A 25,293-nucleotide genomic window follows, 5' to 3' on the forward strand; every position below is an offset into this window, starting at 1 on the left:
TTGTTAAGAAAATGAGTAATTCCTGCTTGATTTCTTAGTTAGGTTCAGCAGTAGATAGGCCAACTAGCCTGAAATATTTGGCAGATGGAAAGGTAAAGAGTTCAGGCTTAAAATACAGATAGCTAAATCAGTAATATTGCCAGAATTCCCGTTACATGATGAGAGGAATAGACATGAAGAAGAGCCTCAGGAGACCCTGGATACAGGGAAAGGAGTGACCCTCTGGAGGAGAGGAGCTGCCAGCTTGGTGGCTAAGCGTGTTCTCTAGGTCACGTAAAGGCCCCTCATCTATATGTTTTCCATGCTCCCATTCAACTTATAGTTACTTGTCTTCGTTTTTGCCTCCCCTATCATACTGTGAGCTTCACTATGGTATGGGCCCCTGCTACTCAACCATCTTTTAGGAAATCCTCAGTAAAAGTTTTTAATTGAATTTAAGATGGACTTGAAAATTGCTTTTTTATTTTGCATAGGGGTATAGCTGATTAACAAATAATATTGTGATGGTTTCAGATGAATTCTGAAGGGACTCAGCCATCCATATACCTGTATTCATTCTCCCCCAAACTCCCCTCCCATCCAGGCTGCCACATAACATTGAGCAGAGTTCCGTGTGCTATACAGTAGGTCCTTGTTGATTATCCATTTTAAATATTTTAAATGTAACAGTGTGTACATGTCCATCCCAGACTCCCTAACTATCCCTTCTCCGCATCCTTCCCCTGGCAACCATAAGAACATTCTTGAAGTCTGTGAGTCTGTTTCTGTTTGGTAAGTAAGTTCATTTGTATCCTTTTTTTTTAGATTTCACATAAAAGAGATGTCATATGATATTTCTCCTTTTCTGTCTGACTTACTTCACTCTGTGTGACACTCCTGGGTCCACTCATGTTGCTGCAAATGGCATTATTTCATTCTGTTCTAATGGCTGAGTACTATTCCATTGTATGTATGTACCACATTAAAGATGGACTTTTAAGATGATGTGTTGGGGGCCTATTTGTTGTTTAGTCGCTAAGTCATATCTGACTCTTTTGCAACCCCATAGACTGTAGCTGCCAGGCTCCTTTGTCCATGGGATTTCCCAGGCAAGAATACTGGAGTGGGTTGCCATTTCCTTCTCCAGGGGATCTTCCTGACCCAAAGATCAAACCCACACCTCCTGCCTTGGCAGATGGATTCTTGACCACTGAGCCACCAGGGAAGCCCGAGGACCTCTTTAGTAAGAAATGACTTCAGAAAGACAGGAAAATGACCTTAGCAGGGCTGCTGCTTGGACGGTGCCCAGGACGTGTGATACCTTCCCGACTCCAATTGGCTAAGAGAACTTTAATCAATTGCTGTTCAGTTAGAACAGAATGAACAAAACTGAGAGTTTTTGTGGACAGGTATTCATGATACACTCTTCACTTGCTATACTGGGAGGTGGACTCAGACTTAAAATATGCAGTTCTCTTGAAGAAGCAGTCAGAGTAAGAGGGACACAGAGGGGACAAGCAGCAGTTAAAATGCAGTGCACACAGTCAGCACCATCGTGACCAGATGAGCTGTTCTCCATGATTCCTTACATCGTCCCCTTCAGGTGCTCTTAGCATCCTTAGGACTGCTTTGAAAGAACATTGCATGGACAGCAAACACTTCCTGCGTTATTAGCCTTTAAGTACATCATCGCCCTGGCCGGAGGGAGCGTAATCTTTCTTCATTGAGGACAAGCAGAGTATGAGATGGTCAACACAGTAGTCAACACAGCTACAGCATGATTTGTTCATGAGTCTTAGTAATAATCATCACCACTTTTTTGACTCTTGGTGGTATTGAGTACTGCCCTAAGCACCAGATGCTCATCCACTAATTTCATCATCACAAAGCTGTGCAACTATTAAAGGCCACGTTTTTCTTGTGCTTTATTTCTTGTATCCATTTTCAGTGAAATAGATTGGAGTCAATTTCCTTTGTATATTCAGACATTTGAGAAGTGCTATTTTTGAGTCAGACACCGTTAGACATGTCCAGCCTTGCCCTTAAGTTCACTTCCCAGGGATGGATAGGCACGGACTTGAGAAGACATACAGGCCACAAGAGAGCTGTGTGCGTTGTGGTAAAATAAGGTAAAGGAGAACACAGTATTCACACTGAAGAAGATTTCACAAAAGACTTAATTCATTAGATACCCTCAAGCTTCCTATATATATATATATTTTAAAGGGTACCCTTGATTTGAACGTATGAACTTGCTTTTTTTCGGATAAAAATGGTGAACATTGGCTATTTCCTATGATTTAACCCAAGTAATCTCTCTCTCCTGACAGTCCAGGTTGTCTTGTGGTCTGGTGTGTATACAAACTGTGAAGTGTGCCACCAGATACACGTCTGGCCATTTTGTAATAGATTTTGCTTCCTGTCTTATCTGATATCATCTGAAAGCAAAACAGATTTTTTTTTCAAGTATGTGGAACTCTTCTTGATTCCAGATATTAATGAATGTGAACAACCCGGACTCTGTGGTCCTCATGGAGAATGTCTAAACACAGACAGTTCTTTTCACTGCGTCTGCGAACAGGGTTTCTCAATTTCTGCAGATGGACGAACGTGTGAAGGTAAGAAGAACAATAAGACCTCATGTAATTATTGCACGATAAAGCAGAGAGGGGATGCCTTTGTATTTTAATCGGCACAGGCTCTGAGACACTGACAGGCAGTCACGGTTTAAGGCCTTGGAACACATATGCACCAAGGGGACTCCTCCCTGAAATGCAGCTCAAGGTGGCTAGGATTTACAGACAGGATAAACTGCTATTATAACAGTGAAAATACTCACAGGTGATTCCATGACTGGTACTGAATTAATGAGTCAAAATGTGTGGGAGGTGATGATTTTAGGTGCACGTGGGAAACAGGAAAATGAAGCAACATCCCTAACATAACCCAAGACTCTGTTGATTTTGATTATGTTTCATATAGATCATCTGTATTATTCTGTATGTAAACATGCCTTGCTTGATTTTTCTCTGTACCATTGTCAGCAGAAATTTTCCACAGTTATTCCTCTAAGATTCTTTGCTCTGAACCAGTATATTTTCCTACCTTTCAGTATTTATTATATCCTAGGAGCACATTAAGTTGTTAAGACATTAAGATAACACGTTGGCTTCCTATTGGCAACCTCTTTATGTTTGCAGGGCTGTAGCACTGGTTTTATACACAAGATTTATATTCTTGATGACTTATGATAGTTTGATAAATTGAAGAATAATTCGTCTGAGCCTTTATAAAAGTAAACTGAGAAGAATCCTGTAATCATAATTTTTCACCCATCCCTTTGAGAATCTAGGTTTCAAAACCCAGCTCTGTTTTAAAGAAGTATGAAGGTTCTGTTCTGGGCCTGTGTTAAGACTTAGTGTCTTTGCTTTACAAAGAAGTGGAGCAGGAAGTGTGTTCTCTCCTTACTCACTCCACAGTGGAATCGAGCCGAGGACCGGCAACCAGGTTCATCTGAAACTAATTATTTTATTGAGAAGAATAAACTGATCTTATAAAAAGCAGGAGATTGTTGAAATTGCTCTCCTGCTGAGTAGACAAAACATGAATGCCAGATTTGGCTTCAAGTGAAAGAGAGATCGTGCAGGGTAGGGTTTAAAGATTATGAGGGGTTTGGAAGTGATCAAAAGTGGGGAAATGGAGAAAAACATCATAAAGAAGATGCCCATGAGAGGTTTGCTCCATGTTTCAGTGGTTTGAGCTTTAATTAATTTTATATTTAGAGCTCTAAGACCACAGCTCATAAGAAAGAGTATGAATGAAGGCCTTCTTGGGGGATCACAGAATTCCCTGGTAGAGAGGATAGGGTGCTAGCCGACTTGAGTGACTGAAAAAATGAAGTTTTCAGAATGCTCATTTCCCTGCCTTCTAGAAGGGTGCAGGTTTGCTTCTTCAGCTAGTTCTAAAACATGGCTAGTAAGGTCTTCCTTAACTGAGAAATGGTCCAAGTTACAGATACCAGTAGCTGTGCTATGCAAAAAACTGTATTTAAAAAAAATGTATAAGTCATCTCAAGTGCTTACCAGTCAAAGCCATACACCAGTATAAACATACTCAGTTTGTTTTTTCTTTTGTACTTTGTACTTTTTCTTTAAATCTGTGTCTTTTAAAATCTTTATTTCTGCAACTCAAGAGTTATATAATCACTGTAACTTCGTTGCAGTTCTAATTTGTTTAGGCATTTACTTGGCGGGGATTTGAATTTTAAACTGTGTTTTTAGGAAACTCCTAGGGCTTTGTAAATTCCTGTAATTTAGTATACGGTCTTTGACCCTTGTTCCATATTTTTTACTCCAGAATCTGGACAATTTTTACAAAAGTAACAAAGCAGATACTTTAGACTGTTGTGCTGATACCTGGCAGTTTAACTAGAAAGCCCCCTCGTTATTAGGCTCGTTAATCTCTTTCTTGAATAAGCTTTGCAAGATTTTCATTTTTTACCGTCTTAATCCAGTAGATTAAACTGGCTCAAGTTTTCTTTCGTTGGACTTAGTTTGAAACTTGTGACAGTAGCAATATGTCTTGATTCTACCCCTGGCCGTGGTGTAGGACGAAGCCAGTCCGTGTGATTGGGATTTATCTATGGAGCTGATGTGTATTGGATTTGAATTAACACCAAGAAGTGGCTGGCACTCTTGCTTCGTGCCCATCCATCAGCTTACCTCCTAACTTCTCATTAAAGCAGCTGAAGCCACATGGACACGCGGGCTGGCATACCTTGCTTCAAGCAGGGCTGAAGGAATCCTGCCCAGCTGAGGGGAGGAAGGCCCTTCCCTAATCCCCCATGACTTGGAGAGTTGTCTGCATCTGCTCACAGATACTGAACTACAATGCAGAGGCATTCTGTCACTCTCAACTGTCTCAGGTATCAAGGAGCAGGATCGAGTCTTTGAAAATAAAAACAGCACCACTGGCTCCATCCTTTCTCGTACGGTGCTCTGGGAGCACGTTATGTGGGAGAGGCTGGAGAAGCATCTTGCTTTTCCCCCGTGAGATAAAGAACAGGTGTCAGTTGAACTTGGAATAGGAAGTAAGTGGCGGGTGTGCAACTATTTGTTTATTCATTTACTCAGAGCTCCTATCCGTGCTAGGCACTGTTAGTGTTCTGAGGGCAAATACACCCTGTTCTTGTCCACGTGGAACCTACATTCCAGGAAGAGATTTGGGGATAAATAAGTACATAGTACATACTGAAATTATGTTTTTGTATTTAAATAATATAGCATGGTTATATTTTAAGGATATAAAAAAGTACAGGGTACAGTATGTCATATATAATCGATAACTCACAGAGTTTTTTTTTTTCCAAGTCCTACATGTGGATGTCAGGAAAGTACAGGGAAGCAAGGCCCTTTTGATTTACTTCCACTTCTGTAATTCTTTCTTTTCTTCTCGTAACTGTGGTTCTTCTCCTCCTGCCACCCCCCTTTACGCCCTCTAGCCAGAGATTGTGTAGGAAAGCAAAGGAGACTTTTGACTTCTTTCATTCAGCTCACTGTTTTATATCTTAAATTGGCTTATCCATTTGTTTTAAGAAGTCCCAATTCTTTGGTTCCTTTATTTCCCCCCACTTTTTAAGTTACAGAATTCAAAGTTGCTTGATAATGATATATCAGTGTGGGTTCATAGGAAAAATATGTATCCTCCCATATGTAAGCTGACTCAGAGTTTCGTTTCTTCTTTGGCAGCAGGATGTGAGTGAGTGGGAAGAAGACTGGGGAAGCTTAGGACATTCAGAATCCTCAGTGGCACCATGTCCGTGCCCTGGCCCCCGTGGAGAGATGCCTCCTGGCCTCTGACTTGGCATCACTGTCTTCACGTGCCTCTGGGAGGGCTGCTCTTGGCCAGGAATGGCTGTGCTCTCCTAGTTGGCTGTCCATGTCGATGGAGACCTTGTATGACAAAGATGAAACTGGGGACATCGGCATCTCTAGACTCCACTGTGGTTTCCAGTCTGTTCACATAACACACTCGCCACACTGGTCTAGCAGGAATCTCAGAGGAGCCTAGTGGCACAGAGGGAGCATCCGTGACTTATGGAGCCTGGTTGGTCATGACGAATTAGGCCTCTAAACTATGACCAAAATCACTCCGTAAAATCATGTCTTTTAGAAAGCATCCTCGTTCATTCATCCATTTGAAAAATATTTATTGCATGTCTACTATATACTGGCCACTCCTAGGAACTGAGGTGATGTCTCTGAACAAAGAATATTTCCACTTTCTTGGAGACAGTAAACTAATGTCAGCTATATAATATGCTATAAAGTGGTAAACCGCATGAAAGAGAGCAGAGTAATGGGAACCTGAAGGCTAGAGCAAAGAACGGAAATTACAAACTAGGGTAGTCACACCTGGCCATTCTGCCTCTATAATGTAGATTAATGAAAGTAATGCTACAATTGTGTCTGAGTAACAGATGAAGCCATGTTACGTGCTTTTCTTTTGCAAACTGGTCATCGACTGGCTAAGTGATATTAGCCTGTCAATGAAAAGACAGGAGGACATAAGATTGTCTGCTGAAGGCCTCTTTCCAGTTGCCAACATGTGAGTTCTGTTGTCCAGACGGGATTAAAAAATCAGAGTACAATACCAAGAACAAGCCCAGTGTGAATTATGGGCCTTGCTTGATAATGTTGTGTCAGTGTAGGTTCATCAGTCATAGCAAATGTACCACTCCGGCGGGGGTGGTTGACAGTGGGAGAAGGTAGGGGAGGGGATGGTTTTGGGAAAACAAGGGGAATAAGGAAACTTCATATGAAATTTTATTGTGAATCTAAAACTGCTCTTTAAAGTCTGCTTTTAAAAATCAGACATGCCTGGAATTAACCTGAAAAAAAGTTAATTTTTTTCATTAAAAAAAAAAAACCCTTTAAGTTCAATTCTGTATTCGACTGCTATCTTTTTTCCCCTGAATGTTGTTGTTTGTTTCTTACTTTTCAAAAAAGCACCCCAGATGGAGTATGTGATCAGGAACTTATGCTCTCACATTCAAAGCAACTCTCATATTGATTTAAAAAGTGAGAACTGTAGGATTGGAAGGGGACTTTTGGAACATTGAACTTAACTCTGAAACCCAAAGCACTCAAAGAATCAAGTCCTATTGTTGAACCGCTATAAAGTCTCTAATCCTGTAACCTGTTTAGATATCTACCCATAAACTGCTTCTTGATAACTCATTCGTTTGGGTGGGAAAACACAACAAATGCAAGTGATAAGGATGGCTGGCTTCATGAAGTTAACTGAGAACAGTGGTATCAAAAAGATGAAAAGAAGTTGGGTCCAAACTCTTAGATCAATTTTGTGTGCGTTGGGAACCAGAAAATACACTAAGGACAACCTTTGCCAAATCAAAGAAAGAAAAACGAACTGGGAGTGAGTGTGGTTTTGTTTTCAGACTTTGAGGTACATTTTCCACGAGCAGTGTAGAAAGAAAATATAAAATCATGTTGACAGCACTCCAAGGCAGTTGGTGGTTTTGTGGCATGGAGATAGAACTTTATGTCTATCACCAAAGAGAAAATATTTTTGAAAATGACTTAGCCAAGTAGGACATTGAAGTACCCTGACACAATAATATATTACATCTGGCTACTTGGCCCAAAGACTTTTAGGTTTTTTAGTACTTTTAGGCTTGGAAAGTGAAAAAAAAAAAAAAATCTAATAAGAGAATACAACCAGAGTATTTCTTTTCTAAAGAGAGGGAATTTAGCTTAACAACAGGATCCTTTCCCTCCCTTGTGTGAAAAAGGATCAGACAGCATTCCAGGTAAGGAAAGGAAGTGGCCTCTTGCTATAAAGGCTACTGTTCTTCACACTCACTCCTCCTGTGAATGTACTTCTGCAGAAGTGAATGAAATGGATGTTTAAATCGTTAGGGAGAGAGCTGAGGAAATCTTGCTGGAATAAGCTGCTTTTGGACCTGGAATACATATTTTCCATGCGTTGCATGATTGTCCTCCATATATCAACATTTTTATAAAGAAATTCACAATGGTGGCAAAAAAATTCGAGAACTCTTCCTAAGCCTTTCATTGCTACTGACCTTTCATACTCCAGAGCTATGGAAAATCATTTGTTCATAGAAGAAGTAAACACTTTTCCTTTCAGCCAAGAAATAGACATGAAGCTTCCAGAAAGGGCAGTCTGTGAACAGGCAGGCTGCCCCTCACACCTTCTGCTGTGACCCCCTGAAGCTCATGTCTGGGCACCGAGAGCTTCTTGCATCTATTTTGATGAATCTCTGGATGTCATCAGTAACCCAAGTTCTCAGTATATCATGGAGGGTTGTTGTCAATGATATTTTTGTACTTTAGCCCTAAATTGTAATGCTGTTGAGTCCAGAATCAGTTACTTTGTAGGCATCTAACAGGAAGTATGATGTGGTTGTCTCGGGCACCCAGTATGAGTAGACTGGAGAAACTTCACATATCTGATTTCATGACTTTATTAAAACAAAAGCAGTAATAGTAATAGTCAGAATTCACTGAGTTCTTGTTAGGAGCCAGGCATGTATGCTAACTATATTGTACCTATTTTCTCTTTTAATTTTCACAACAAACATATAGGTAGGTTAAATATTAATTGGTTTGCTTTGGCTGCAATGAGCATCTTAAAATAAGGAAATTATTATACTAACAAGAAGTATATTGATTGTTACCTCTCATCTACTATAGGTCTTTGTTTAATGTCACTTTCTCAATAAGTCCTTTTTTTTCATTTTTTGAAGTATAGTTGATTTACTGTATAGCAATAATTAATACATTATTGCATTTTATTCAATATCAATATTAAATATTATTCATATTCAATATCCTGTGATAAACCCTATTCTTTCCCATTATGGTTTATCACAGGATATTGAATATAGTTCCTTGTGCTGTACACAGGACCTTGTTGTTCATCCGTTCTATATATACCAGTTTGTATCTGCTAATCCCACACTCCCAATCCATCCCTCTTTCACCCTCTCCCTTGGCAACCAGCAATCTATTCTCTATGTCCCTGATTAGGCCCATTTGTGTCATGTTTTTGATTCCACATGTACGTGATATCATATGGTATTTAACTTTCTCTTTCTGACTTAGACTTAGTGTGATGATCTCTTCTGTCCATGTTGCTGCAAATGGCATTATTTAGTTCTTTTTTATGGTCAAGTAGTATTTTATTGTATATATGTATCACATCCTCTCTCTCTATTCATCTGTCAGTGAACCTTTCTCTAACCATCCTTTTCTTACCTTCACCCACTCCCCACATTCCTGTTTTCTCTCTCTTTTTTAAACTACCTATTCTACTTCTTTGTCTTGTTTATTGTCCAATCTTCCTGCTAGACACTAAGGCTCATAAGACGTGGATCTTTGTCTGTTTTGTTCACAATTTTGTGCCTCTGAGAATGTTAGGTAGGGCCAGTAAATATTGGGATGGCCAAAAGAGTCATTTGGTTAGTGAATGCGTTCAATAAAGTTCTTAGTGAAAATGAAAAGTATCTCTTATTTTTACTTAAAATCAAAGGAACTTTTTGGCCAACCCAGTACTTTGTGAATGAATGAAGGGACTTAGTGCAAAGCCTTCCCTATTTTTTGAAGATCTGGTTCCCTAAAGCACACCCTGCTTAGTAACTGGGTACAGCCGTGGCTAAAAAGTCGGGCTGTGGAATCTGAATACATGGGCTTGTGCTCCAGCACTTTCAATCTGTGTGGACTTGACTCACGTGAGTCATAGACCTCAGTTCTGCATTGCATAATAAGCATAAAATACAGCACCTACATATTTTGGTAGGAGTTTTTGGAAGAATTAAGTATGTCAATGGGTGTTGGCAAGTATTAACACACACTTGGAATGGAGTTTGGTCCCTAGAATATGCTCGATGGATGTGAATTATTGTTAGTATTTTAGCACTTCTCATACTGACACCCTCGTTATTGCCATGTGTTTCCCTTCATATGTGGGTACCTAAAAGGAAGGGGGCATTTAAAACCTATTTATTTTTATTTGATCTGTGCTCAGAAAATATGCAACACACAATTGTATATTTGTGAATTAAATAGTCTGGCAATTCAAAGTCCAAGTCTGGATATAAATTAATTACTACTATATTTTTTTCTACATTTAAATCCCAATTTATTAAAGTCACGTAGTTTGGTTCAGTAACTCATTTATACATAATTTGCTTTAATTCCTCACCCTTTGTTTTCTCTAAACATTCCATATGACTGACTTTCCCTGTTTACTCCCCAAGTATTTCAAGTTTTTAAGCGTTTGATGTGTCAGTTACCAATAAACTGATCGTCCATGCTAACACTTATTTGCATTTAAGTATCAGCATTGTTATTTCTAGAGGTACTATTTTCTATGGTTTCAAAACTCATCTTTCTTGGCATCCTATATGAATATAGAAAGAAAAATTGTAATAGTAAAAAAATGGGAATTTTTTTGGCTGCTCTTACATTGCCTCTGGGGCCTAAGTGTCAGAAAGATGAATCTGGGGTTTGATGTGTTTGGCCTGTGGTTAGGGTTTTCTCCCAGTCTCACTGGCAGCACCTCTTGGTGTAAGAAATACTATATCAAAAGAGAAAATGCACAGCATGGCTCTGAAGTTAGAATAAGATATTATATGTATTTTTAGAACAGCTCAGGTGTAAAAATGTAAAATCATTAAATGAATGCAAAGATAATCCAAATGGTTATAAATAAATATGTTAAAACAAAATTGCTGTCATTTAAAAAACTTGAACCATGTGAAAACGCAAGATACGTATTTCACACATAGTATCTTTTTCACGTAGTTGTGGTAGAAGAAATACACAATTAAAATTTGGGGAATTTTTTTCTGAATGGCCTTGGATTTATTTGGAGAATTTATTTAAATACCCCACTTATGTGATATTCTGTTACATGACAGTAAATTAGAATTATTGTTTACCTTTGGGAGTAGAAAAAGTTTGTTTTTTTTTAAAGCTTTCTTCTAATTTCTTCTCTATAAATTTTTAGAAATTGTGTGTGTGTGTGTGTGAAATTCAAATACTTTTTAAATTTCTGTTTTTATATAACATTCTGTCAGTCTATCATAGGAAGAAATAAGAAGAAAATGACTTTTTAAGTTCAGAAATCACTTTGCTTCTCTTTCTCTGGAAAGAAACATGGATGATTTATTGCATTTATAGCTTTTGCTTTTCTGAAAAGAGAAAGTGCTTGGTGTCTGATTAAAAATATACTACTCTTCAACTCAGAATTTTTCCTTAAATGTCACAGATACTCAGTTTGGGATTTGCACCTATAGTACCGAGGTTTTATCACAATTGAACAAACATCTGGCCCTTGTAATGGTTTCCTCAGGCAGCACCTCTCTGCCCCACTCATGTCCTGTTCTCTGAGGGGGAGGATCTGAACCCAGTGCAAACGGGAGGCTTTCAGGGATGTTTAATGACACCGATGCCCTTTCCAGCTGCAGAACCAGAGCTTTGTGGGCTGCCTCCATGAGGAGAAGTGGCCACAGATCCCTTTCCCCATTTCCTAAGTCTTTCACTGCAAGAGCTTGATAATACAGTTCAAAATGTAAAAGCGAAACTATGCTTCTTCAGTTTGGTTTTTTTTGTTTTGTTTTTTTTAAGCAGTTGATTTAAAATGATTTGATTCATGAGGATTTTCATCCTTGGCCTTAGTCTGAATGATAGAGATAATCATCTTCTGTACATTTATTCCACTTTCTTGTCTTCAAAAGCCATATGGAAATGAGAACAAGGGATATAATTTAAATATTTGGAAAGTTCTTAGGACTTTTTTAGATCTTCAAGAAAACCCCACAAAATTTAAGAGCTCATTAATTTTATATTTTATCCTCATGCAGAAAGACATTTACTAACTGTAGTAATTTTAAACTTATAAAGGGCATGCAAGTTACAGAAAGAGAAGAGAACAAGGAACCTACTCTTAGCAGTTCAGATGTGCTTGGGAGTGAGTGTTGCCAGTGAGGGCCTAGGGAGCTGGACTGACCCAAATCTAATGTCTTATCATTAATGCTTAGTAGTTAAATATGGCCTCCCTTTCACACATCACATGTATTGGTCTTCCATTTTCTGTTGCCTGTTTAAATATTTATAATTTCTAAAACCATATGTCCTAGAACATTAGAATTTCAGTCCGTTCTGAACATACATCATTGCCGTTATAATTCTAAAGAAGCGATTAAAAAATTCATTCCATAGTAATGCTCAAACACCTTTTACAAGACAAAAAATAGTAGCATAGTCTGGACAGTATTCAATTGATTCCCCTGACTTACAGTGGATCACATAGAAATGATACAATTTTAAGAAAATATGTATTGTTACATTGGTTCTCATTTTCACCTGTATGAAAAAAAATAATCTGACTTCATTTACATATGGAGGAAATTGAAGTTTCAGAGAATTTCAATGGCTTACAATGGACCGATAGGGAGTGGCGACCAGGATTACTACTCAGTCCCTTAATATTTTAGTCTAATAAGTCTTACCAAGGAGACAGAGATAGAACAAGCTTTTGAATGGTTAAGCTTGTCTTTAGCCAGGAAATATAGCAGTGTGGACTGGCTTTTTTTCTTTCCAGTAAGCATTTTAAATTGCTTAAAATATATAAAGAAAAATGAATCAAGCATAGGGTACTTTTGGTAAACTTTCAGAGAGTGAGCTCACTTGGTAGTGTGCTCCTAAACCCTCTCTCAAGCTTATTTCCAGTTATTACCCATCCCCTCCTCAGTACCCACACACAGCAGTGCCCACGGTTCTGTCTGCACTGCCAGGCTTGTTGTGCTTGTTTTTGAATGTTATATTCATAGAATCATGTAGTAGTTACTCATTTGTCTCTGGCTTATTTCGTGCAACAGTATGCTTGTAAACTTCACCTGTGTTACATGTAGCAGTACTTCCTCTTCACATGGTTCTTTGTATGAATATACCACAATTATGTATCCATTCTATTGTTGATGGGCATTTGGATTACTTTGTTTGGGACTGTTGTGAATAGAGCTTTTGTGACTAATCTTGAGCATGCCTTTTGATTGACATAGTCACTCATTTCTGTTGCATATTACCTGGTTGTATACTCCAGTATTCTCGCCTAGAGCATCCCATGGACAGAGGGGCCTGGAGGGCTACAGTCCATAAGATCACAGAGAGTTGGACATGACTGAAATGACTTAGCATGCACACATATAATTTATAGGTCATAGATCATATGTATGTCTCATTTTCATAGCCAGTTTTTCAGTGTATTAATTTACACCTCTACCAGCTAAGTGTGAGACTTCCAGTGCCACATCTTTATCAACAGTTGGAATGGTTAGTCTTTTTAAAGATTAATCATGCTAAGTAATGGGATCTCATCAATTTGCATTTCCCTTGTAAGGATTGATGTAGAACAAGTTTTCATACCTTTACATTGGCTCTTTCAGTATTGTTTCATTTGTCTGCTTCTTTATAACACATCCCTTCCAAAGGAGATGCTAAACACAACAATCCTGTCAATGATAACTTCAAATGAACCCAAGTCCCTAATGAAGTTTCTAGTATTTTCATTATTTTGAGATCAGTACTTTTGTGTTTGTAATCTTTGATACTCTTTTATATTTTCTTCTGAAAGCTTTATTTTATATTTTACATTGGGAACTGTCCTTGCCCTGAAATTGATCTTTTCATATGGTATGAAATAGAGGTCAAGGTTTACTTTTTTTCTTAAATGGATTTCCATTTGGGTCATCACTATTTGAGAAGGATTCCCCGTTCCTGCTGATCTACAATGGTAACTCTGTCATGAAACATGTGTTCAAATGTAGATTGGCCTATTTCCTCCTTCTTCATTCTATCCATAGGTTTACTTACCTACCTTTGCACCAATAGCATACTGTCTTAATTATAGTAGCTTTATAGTAAATTTAAATATATGGTGCTGTAAATTCTAAATGATAGTATTTTGTTCTTCACTGAGATTGTCAGGCCTATTCTTGGCCCTTTGCATTTCGATGTAAGTTTTATAATTAGCTTGTTGATTTTCACCAAAAAACAAACAAAAAACCCCCAAAACTACTGGGATTTTGATTGGAATTGCATTGACTCAACAGGTTAATTTGGGAAGTTTCATATTTTACAATATTGAGTCTTCCAACCCACAAATAAGACATATCCTTCAGTTTGTTTGGATTTTCTTTCATCTACTGTGGTGTTTTGTTGCAGTTTTTGTGTGTACAGTCTTGCACAACATATTTAGACTTATGCTAAGGATTTTAATATTTTTATACTGCTGTAAATGGTATTTAAAGTGGTTTTTAACCCTTATAATAGTTTACTAGTGTATAGAGCTACATTTGATTTTTTTTTCATTTATTTTTATTAGTTGGACGCTAATTACTTTACAACATTGTAGTGGGTTTTGTCATACATTGACATGAATCAGCCATGGATTTACATGTATTCCCCATCCCGATCCCCCCTCCCACCTCCCTCTCCACCCGATTCCTCTGTGTCTTCCCAGTGCACCAGGCCCTAGCACTTGTCTCATGCATCCATCCTGGGCTGGTGATCTGTTTCATCCTAGATAATATACATGTTTCGATGCTGTTCTCTCGAAACATCCCACCCTCGCCTTCTCCCACAGAGTCCAAAATTCTGTTCTGTACACTGTGTCTCTTTTTCTGTTTTGCATATAGGGTTATCGTTACCATCTTTTTAAATTCCATATATATACATTAGTATACTGTATTGGTCTTTATCTTTCTGGCTTACTTCACTCTGTATAATGGGCTCCAGTTTCATCCATCTCATTAGAACTGATTCAAATGAATTCTTTTTAATGGCTGAATAATATTCCACGGTGTACATGTACCACAGCTTCCTTATCCATTTGTCTGCTGATGGGCATCTAGGTTGCTTCCATGTCCTGGCTATTATAAACAGTGCTGCCATGAACATTGGGGTGCACGTGTCTCTTTCAGATCTGGTTTCCTCAGTGTGTATGCCCAGAAGTGGGATTGCTGGGTCATATGGCAGTTCTATTTCCAGTTTTTTAAGAAATCTCCACACTGTTCTCCATAGCGGCTGTACTAGTTTGCATTCCCACCAACAGTGTAAGAGGGTTCCCTTTTCTCCACACCCTCTCCAGCATTTATTGCTTGTAGACTTTTGGAAAGCAGCCATCCTGACTGGCGTGTAATGGTACCTCATTGTGGTTTTGATTTGCATTTCTCTAATAATGAGTGATGTTGAGCACCATTTCATGTGTTTGTTAGCCATCTGTATGTCTTCTTTGGAGAAATGTCTGTTTAGTTCTTTGGCCCATTTTTTGATTGGGTCATTTATTTTTCTGGAATTGAGCTTCAGGAGTTGCTTGTATATTTTTGAGATTAATCCTTTGTTGCTTCATTTGCTATTATTTTCTCCCAATCTGAGGGCTGTCTTTTCACCTTGCTTATAGTTTCCTTTGTTGTGCCAAAGCTTTTAAGTTTCATTAGGTCCCATTTGTTTATTTTTGCTTTTGTTTCTAATATTCTGGGAGGTGGGTCATAGGGGATCCTGCTGTGATTTATGTCGGAGAGTGTTTTGCCTATGTGCTCCTCTAGGAGTTTTCTAGTTTCTGGTCTTACATTTAGGTCTGTAATCCATTTTGAGTTTATTTTTGTGTATGGTGTTAGAAAGTGTTCTAGTTTCATTCTTTTACAAGTGGTTGACCAGTTTTCCCAGCACCCACTTGTTAAAGAGGTTGTCTTTTTTCCATTGTATATCCTTGCCTCCTTTGTCGAAGATAAGGTGTCCATAGGTTCGTGGATTTATCTCTGGGCTTTCTATTCTGTTCCATTGATCTATATTTCTGTCTTTATGCCAGTACCATACTGTCTTGATCTACATTTTATTTTTGTACATTGACTTTGTATCCATGACAATACTGAATTTACTTATTTGTAGTAGTTTACCTTTATATTTTTTGGATTTTGTACCTAAACTATTATGTTATAGCTGAAAAAGTGGTATTTAAACTATTTAAAAGTTAGTCTTATTTTTCTTTCAATAATTACGCCTTTTCTTACCTGATACTTTCTAGTACCTCTACTACATAGAAGTGGTAATAAATTGTAAATTGTGTTGTTCATATCATCTATAACTCTGCTGTTTTTTGTCTGCCTATTACATAATTTACTGAGGGATTATTTTATAATCTCCATTATGGAGATTTATCTGTTTCTGATTTTAGTTTGCTGGATTTTGTTTTATATATTTTCTGGCAGTCAAATTAGATGTAGAATTTTTGTATTTTCCTGGTGGATCGAACCTTTCTCTTTGAAGTGTCACTTTTTCTATCAGTGCATCTTACCTTTAAATCTACTGTATCTTTCATGTAGCTACATATGCTTTCTTTCAATTAGATTTTACACAATGTATCTTTTCCTGTATTTCTGTATTCTTATAATAAAGGTTCTTTATCTTATAAAAAGGATATACTAGTTCTTTTCTAATTCATGTATACAATTCAGTTTGTATACATTTAACTACTGGTATTTGGAAGATTCAAATCTATATCAACCTCTGTTTTCCATTTGTCTCATATCTTTGTTCCTTTTCCTTTCTTTCCTACCTCTACACTTTAGAGTATTATTTATTATATCACTCCCCAACCCTATTTTTTTAAATATGTTTTGAAAGAATGCTTTCCTATGATTTTTTAACGGAATAGTGAATGAAAGGAAAATAAAATGCACCAAAAATTAAGTTTGGGATCTAAAACATATTGGCCTAAGTTCTACTTTCACGTAATGAAAAGTGAAATTCTATACAGTACTTATCTGTATACAGTAGAAAAGTAAAATCTTCAGAGAGAAAGTATTTATAGCTGGCAGTTTACCATTTATATTTGAGGAAGGGATTGGGTCCAAAGTATTTATTTTTCATTCAACAGAATCTCTGAATTCATGTACAGAAGACTGTACTTGTGGCAGGGTCTCCAGAGATTTTGAAAGGAAACAAATAAAGCTTTGTATAAAAATAAAAAAAACTTGGTTAGATTAAAAAGCACATAAAGTTTTTTTTTTGTTTGCTGCATTGTTTTCAATTGCAGCTGTAGTTGTTGAAAATTGCTGTGGTTTTTTAACTTAAAATATTCCCTAACTTAATAATGATCAGCAGCATTTCCTCTTAAGTAATTTCAAGCAAAACAGTTTATTTTAAAATTCAACATTCAGTTTCTTAAGTGTCAACTGGAAGAATTATTTAAACGTTACAAGTTTTTCAATATTTTAGAATATTTATGGATGTCTATTCTACTTTTGCACAGTTTTACTTTACTCATTGCTGTTAGAATGTAGAATATACTAAGATACATACTCAAGTAGAATATTTTTTGCTTTCATATCTTCAGATAGTTGATTGCAGACAAATAACTTAAGAGTAACATGTGTTTATTGTGAAAAACTTAGAAAATGATGAAAAGTGAAAAAGAAAAACATTTGTCAACCAACCAGTTACTATTTGGTCTATTTCTTTTTTATAGTTTTCAGTATTTAAATGTTATAATAAGATCATATGCTTTTTATCTTTATTTTTCTGAAATTCATATCCTCTTAATTTTTGCATAGTTCCATCATATGATTATACCCTATATTTTTAAATACATGCTCCTAATTATGGAGATATAAACTCTGTCCTTTGTTGTTGCTGCTGCTGCTGTTTAATGCTTTATGAAGAAACTTGTATGTAAATATTTCTTTTCATCAATTATCCTATCCCTGGAGTAGATTCTAAGACATTTAATTACAAGATCAAGGAATATTAGCTTTATGGGTCTTAACAACATATGTGAGTTCCTTGCTTTCCAGAAATGTACCAGTTTCTGCTTCCACCAGAACCCAGTGAGACCTCCTAGCTTCTAACACTCTCCAAAAAGAAATTCACATTCATATTTTCCTCTGTTAATTTGATGAGAAAATAATATCTCACTTAATTTGCATTCAGTATTGGGTTAACTTCTTTTATATTTATCTCCTTTTTTTCTGTGAGATTTTTTTTTCTTTTTACTTACCTGATGTGTTTTTCTGATTTCTGTGTACTAAGGATAATAATCATTTATCTGTGTTTTACAAATGCTTTTCTCATTCTTTTTTTTTGTTTTTTTTTTTCTTTGGTTTATTTATTTATTTTTTTTATTAGTTGGAGGCTAATTACTTCACAACATTTCAGTGGGTTTTGTCATACATTGACATGAATCAGCCATAGAGTTACACGTATTCCCCATCCCGATCCTCCCTCCCACCTCCCTCTCCATCCGATTCCTCTGGGTCTTCCCAGTGCACCAGGCCCGAGCACTTGTCTCATGCATCCCACCTGGGCTGGTGATCTGTTTCACCATAGATAATATACATGCTGTTCTTTCGAAACATCCCACCCTCACCTTCTCCCACAGAGTTCCAAAGTCTGTTCTGTACTTCTGTGTCTCTTTTTCTGTTTTGCATATAGGGTTATCATTACCATCTTTCTAAATTCCATATATATGTGTTAGTATGCTGTAATGTTCTTTATCTTTCTGGCTTACTTCACTCTGTATAATGGGCTCCAGTTTCATCCATCTCATTAGAACTGATTCAAATGAATTCTTTTTAATGGCTGAGTAATATTCCATGGTGTATATGTACCACAGCTTCCTTATCCATTTGTCTGCTGATGGGCATCTAGGTTGCTTCCATGTCCTGGCTATTATAAACAGTGCTGCGATGAACATTGGGGTGCACGTGCCTTTTAATTTTATAATGCTGTTATTTTTTCATTGCTTTCTGTTGGGTCATTTTCCCTGTCCTGTTGTGAACAACTGTATATTTATATTTCTTATAGTATTTTAATCTTTGTGGGCTTTTTTAAAAAAAATTTAAATCTTTCATATGTCTGGGATATGAAAATGAATGTTTTATTGCCCATCACTTTGTCTTCATTATAGAAGAGCGTTTTAAGTTGGCATTTGAAAATTTCAAATACAGATTTTTACATTATAAATTCTACTTTTTAAACTGTCTTCAGGGCAGCTTTAGTTTGACCTTGTTAACTTGTCTGCAGGGCAGCTTTGTTGTTTCGGATGGCACGGGAAGTGGCGAGGTCATTAGTGGTTTCCTAGTCCAGCCCCATGTATCTGTGGTTCTTTCTCCTATGCTGTGGCTTTGAGTGCTCAGCCTTGTGTTTGGTACTAATGTCATCACATAAGATCTTCCTAAGTGTTTAGTGAGGGGCAGGAAGAGCCTGTGTGTAGATACATTTCTTGACTCAAGATTGGGTCAAAATGCCTCCAAGAAGCTCCAGCTGAGTCTAGAAGAGCTTGGAGGGCAAAGGAAGATTATCTGGATGAAAAATACGGCCTCAGAGCTGCAGGGGGAAAGGGAGAGGAGTGTGTCCTGGCAGAAAAATGCCATGAGCAAAGACTTGGAGACATGAAAACCGTATGGGTTTTGGGACCTATCAAGTCGTCTCAGTTGCATGTGTGAGATGGGGGATAAAGTGATGCATAAGATACAGCTGAAGAGGTCAACAAAGGCTAGATTGTGAAAGGCTTGCTTCCTTTGGTATTCAACGGTATTATGTTTAATGTTACCATTACACACCTACTATGTGCCAGACTTTGTTCAAGGCTATGGACACACAGTGATTAGCAAAACAGACATGATCTCTGCCCTCTAGGAAATGCATGCGCAGGATGCAAGCAGTAAATACTCAAATAAGCGTTTCAAAAAATATATGACCACATATCATTAAGCTGATGCAAGGGAAAGAATAGTCTAGTCAATGAGAGGAGAGAGGAGGGAAAGCTCATTCATTTCACCTGAAGGTCTCTTTAAGATGGCATTTGAGCTGAGCCCTGAGGAGTGAGTTACCTATGGAAGAGTGAGGTTGGGTGGAGTTGTAGGAAGGGCACAGGCTCCGAGGCAGGAAAGTGCTAGGAGTTTTCAGGGAAGTGAGAATGACCAATGCCTGGTGCTTGGAGGGAGGCATAGTGAGGGATAGACTGAAGAGTCAGGGACAGAATGAACAAAGCCTCACAGGAAACATTGCAAGTTTGAATATCATTCTAAGAATAACTGAAACATATTTGCAGCTTTTAAGTGGACTGTGATAATACTCTATCATTTCTAAGATGTGTATTTTTTTCACATTTTAATATAGGAATGTTTCTTTCAGTTGATGTGATTTGTTTAAAAATAAACACTAGGAAATAACTGAATTTGCAGAGCTCTTCTCTCTTTTGATAGTATATAAAATAAACTCTTAGGTTTGATGTTATTCAATACTCTATATTTTTAAACTGTATGTTGCCCAGGGTACTGTTTGGAAATGGGATTAAAAGGGCAATAGAAAAGTAAGGGCATCTTCTTAGATGTTGTTCAGATCAGACATATTGGTAGCTCAGACTAGAGCAGTCACAGTGTTATGGAAAGAGATGAATTAATTAAATGTTTTGTAGACAGACCCTTGTACTGGATTAGAACATAGTGTTGAGTTGGATGGAGGGGAAGGAGGAAATGGAATATTGAGGGTAGATTCCTGGTTCTGGAGGTAGCAAGTAGATATTTGGTGGCACTATTTCTTCACATGGTGAAAGACAAAGGAAAAAATTTTAAGATCAAAAGTATCATTTGGGTGTATTGAATTAGAATTGCCCTTGAGATATCCATGTGTGTGTGACAGGCAGTTGGATGAAGTTAGATCTGATGTTTGGAAAAGAAGGTCTTTGCTGGAGATTTGAATTGAAATCCTCAGATACAGATGATGTTTGAAGCTATTAGAATGGATGAGGCTATCAAGAGACACCATGGAATGAGAAGAAAAGAAGGCCTAGGACTATGTCCTGAGAAACATGTTTAGGGGTCAAGTGAAAGAGAAAGACTGTGGAAATGTGGCCAGAGAAAACCCAGGAGCATATATGACCATGGAATCTAATGGAAGAGAGTACTTTAAGAAGAGGAGAGTTGTCAAGTGCATTAAATACCACTGAGTGTGATGTTTTTTGCCATACATCAACATGGATCAGCCATGGGTATACATGTGTCCCCCCAATCCCGATCCCCTCCTCCCACATCCCTCTCCCTCTGTATTCCTCTGGGTTGTCCCAGAGCACAGACTTTGAGTGCCCTGCTTCATGAATCAAACTTACACTGGTCATCTGTCTACATATGGTAATGTATATGTTTCAATGCTGTTCTCTCAAATCATCCCACCCTTGCCTTCTCCCACTGAGTCCAAAAGTCTGTTTTTAACATCTGTATCTCCTTTGCTGCCCTGCATGTAGGATCATCATTACCATCTTTCTAAAGTCCATATATATGTGTTAATATACAGTATTTGTCTTTCTTTTTCTGACTTATTTCACTCTATATAATGGGCTCTAGTTTCATTCACCTCATTAGAACTGAATCAAATGTGTTCCTTTTTATAGCTAAGTAATATTCCATCATGTATATGTACCACAACTTCCTTATCCATTCATTGCCGAAGGACATCTAGGTTGCTTCCATGTCCTAGCTTTGTAAATAGTGCTTGCAGTGAACGTTCGGGTACACATGTCTCTTTCAATTCTGATTTACTTGGGGTTTATGCCCAGCAGTGGGATTGCTGGGTCATATGGCAGTTCTATTCCTAGTTTTTAAAGGAATCTCCACACTGTTCTCCATAGTGGCTGTACCAGTTTGCATTCCCACCAACAGTATAAGAGGATTACCTTTTCTCCACACCCTCTCCAGGATTTATTATTTGTAGATTTTTTGATGATGACCGTTCTGACCTGATAATGATGCCTTCTGACCTCATTGTGGTTTTGATTTGCATTTCTCTAATAATGAGTGACATTGAGCATCTTTTCATGTGTTTATTATTCATCTGTATGTTTTCTTTGGAGAAGTATGTTTGGATCCCTTGCCCACTTTTTGATTGGGTTGTTTGTTTTTCTGGTATTGAGCTGCATGAGCTACTTGTATATTTTGGAGATTAATTCTTTGCAGTTGTTTCATTTGCTATTATTTTCTCCCATTCTGAGGGTTGTCTTTTTACCTTACTTATAGTTTCCTTCATTGTGCAAAAGCTTTTAAGTTTAATTAGGCCTCATTTGTTTATTTCCATTACTCTGAGAGGTGGGTCATAGAGGATCTTGCTGTGATTTATGTCACAGAGTGTTCTGCCTATGTTTTCCTCTAAGAGTTTTATAATTTCTGGTCTTACATTTAGATCTTTAATCCATTTTGAGTTTATTTTTGTGTATGGTGTTAGAAAGTGTTGTAGCTTCATTCTTTTACATGTAGTTGACCAGTTTTCCCAGCACCACTTGTTAAAGAGGCTGTCTTTTCTCTATTGTCTATTTTTGCCTCTTTTGTCAAAGATAAGGTGTCCATAGGTGTGTGGATTTATCTCTGGACTTTCTGTTTTGTTCCATTGATCTATAAAGACCTGTATATAGAAAACTATAAAACACTGATGAAAGAAATCAAAGATAACACAAATAGATGGAGAAATATATCATGTTCTTGGATTGGAAGAATCAATATAGTGAAAATTAGTATACTATCCAAAACAATCTATAGATTCAGTGCAATCCCTATCAAACTACCAATGGTATTTTTCACAGAACTAGAACAAATAATTTCACAACTTGTATGGAGAACACAAAAGACCTCAAATAGCCAAAGCAATCTTGAGAAAAAAGAATGGAACTGGGAGAATCAACCTTCCTGACTCCAGACTCTACTACAAAGCTACAGTCATCAAGACAGGATGGTACTGGTACAAAGTCCTTTGGATTTTCCAAAATGATCACCTTATGAAGGTCCATTTTGATGGAGTCCTAAATAATGGAGCCACCCAAGAACAAATGAGAACTAGCAGAATAGTCCAGAATCTTAGCTGTTAAAAGGAGTGAGAAATGTAGCTCTAGCTGAAGGGATAGTGTGTGCCCTGAGGCCCTATTTAGGACAATAGCATGAAATTTTATTAATAGATCCTGACGGAATGATCCAGTAGACAGGGAAAGAGGGCAGTAGAAGATACAGGAGCAGAGGTGTCAGCTAGAAAGCAAATAAACTGAGAGTTGAATACGGATGATTTCCAGAGGCCATGTGGCAAGGGCCTTTCTACTGTTATCCCTGGAGAAAACCTGAAGGGGCTTTAAAAGTGAAAGTTACTCAGTTGTGTCTGACTCTTCGCGACCCCATAGACTATACAGGCTCCAAAATCACTGCAGATGGTGACTGCAGCCATGAAATAAAAAAGACACTTACTCCTTGGAAGAGATGTTATGACCAACCTAGACAGCATATTAAAAAGCAGAGACATTACTTTGCCAACAAAGATCCGTCTAGTCAAGGCTATGGTTTTTCCAATAGTCATGTATGGATGTGAGAGTTGGACTATAAAACAAGCTGAGCAATGAAGAATTGATGCTTTTGAACTGTGGTGTTGGAGAAGACTCTTGAGAGTCCCTTGGACTGCAAGGAGATCCAACCAGTCCATCCTAAAAGAGATCAGTCCTGAACATTCATTGGAAGGACTGATGTTGAAGCTGAAACTCCAATACTTTGGCCAGCTGATTTGAAGAGCTGACTCATTTGAAAAGACCCTGATGTTGGGAAAGATTGAACGTTGGAGGAGAAGGGGACAACAGAGGATGAGATGGTTGGATGGCATCACTGACTCTCATGGACATGAGTTTGAGTAAACTCCGGGATTTGGTGATGGACAGGAAGGCCTGGCATGCTGCAGTCCTTGGTGTCGCAAAGAGTCGAACACAACTGAGTGACTGAACTGAACTGAGACTATACAGTCCATGGAATTCTCTAGGTCCAAATACTGGAGTGGGTAGCCTTTCCTTTCTCCAGGGGATCTTCCCAACCCAGGGATTAAACCCAGGTCTCCAGCATTGTAGGAGGATTCTTTACTAGCTGAGCCACAAGGGAAGCCCAAGAATCCTGGAGTGGGTAGCCTATCCCTTTTCCAGCAGATCTTCCCGACACAGGAAATGAACCACTGTCTCCCACATTGCAGGTGGATTCTTTACCAACTGGGCCATTTCAATAGGTTAATCATTCTCTCATTGTGGAGGATGGGTTTGGAGTTGTAGTGAGTGGCTGAGAGCCCAAACTCTGTTGGAATGCCTTTGCAGGAATTCAAATGATAGTGGGGAGGCCCTGAGTAAGATTGGAGTAGAGGGGAGAGCTTGGAGATGAACAGAAGAGAAAATCAGAGGAGCTCAATGCTTGTACATGGGGAGGTGATTGAGGATGAATCCTATGTCTTTGGATTGGTTGACTGGGATGGTGATGATTGTGACTTTAGGGTGGTTTTCCATTAGTCTGTCTTTAACTCTGACTGGTTAATCTGTTATCCATGTATTGATTGATTAAAATCAGAGCAAAGTTTTGGTTTTGTTTCTTGGGAATTTCTAGCAGTTCTCAGATATCATTTGGGAGGCTTCTCTGGGTAATTTTAAAAGAATGACTTAAGTGAATCTGTTTTAAAGTAGTGCGTTTGAAGGCTGGGGAAAAAAAATGACCTCTCATTGGCCAGCCTTGTTTTCCAGAATTTTGGGGCTAGAAAGTTGGATTTGAAATAATTTGCTCTACTTCTGTCGTTTCTCATTGCTGAACTTTAGGCTGCTGGCTTTCAGAACATGCTTGTGACCATCACGGTTCTTAGGTTTTCTCCCCCACTCATCGGTCTGGCAGCAGCATGGCAGTCACACTCTGCACAAAGATGCCGTCTGCTGTTTTCTGGCTCATCCCCATTTCCCAGAACAAAGTAATTTTCCATAACACATAAGGCCCATATTCTTCATCCTTGTTGATTTTGCCAGACCTCAGTGGACCTTTTTTTTTAAAAGGCACTTTCCATATCCTATTGTGTTGTCTGGATCATCTCCAAATCCAGTTTTTAATTTCCTATTGGCTAAATTGTATTTTTTTTCTTTCAGCCTGCGCTCATCTTCCATTTAATCCTGGCTTCTCTCCTCTGCTGTGAGGGAGACCTTAATCTCTTTTGGGCCATCAGCCATGCCATTTAAAAATTCCTTTGGGCATCTGTTCAGCTGGTTTAACGTTGTTCAGTCCCACTTCTTGGCTGGGGTTTACTGTCTCCTTGCCTGCTTCCATTCCTTTCAGTAAAGGGTATGAGGGCTGTGTTTCTCCTCTTCAGTAAAGGGTATGAGGGCTCCTCATGGGGGGAGCCATGCACCCGCTTCCAGTGTGATCCCCCTTTCTGTGGCTCTGTTCTC

General features: G+C 38.1%; 1 protein-coding gene across 14 annotated transcripts in view; it reads left to right on the forward strand.

The window, feature by feature from the left end:
• LTBP1 (latent transforming growth factor beta binding protein 1) overlaps nt 1-25,293 on the forward strand; it is a 443,172-nt gene that overhangs the window by 349,524 nt on the left and 68,355 nt on the right. For all 14 annotated transcript variants that reach the window (XM_043468289.1, XM_043468293.1, XM_043468292.1 and 11 more), the window contains one exon: nt 2,472-2,597. In XM_043468289.1, coding sequence (XP_043324224.1) covers nt 2,472-2,597 — 126 coding nt within the window. The remainder of the gene's footprint in view (nt 1-2,471; nt 2,598-25,293) is intronic.

This window comes from Cervus canadensis, chromosome 5 (genome assembly GCF_019320065.1).
Source record: "Cervus canadensis isolate Bull #8, Minnesota chromosome 5, ASM1932006v1, whole genome shotgun sequence".
NCBI classification, from domain to species: Eukaryota; Metazoa; Chordata; class Mammalia; order Artiodactyla; family Cervidae; genus Cervus; species Cervus canadensis.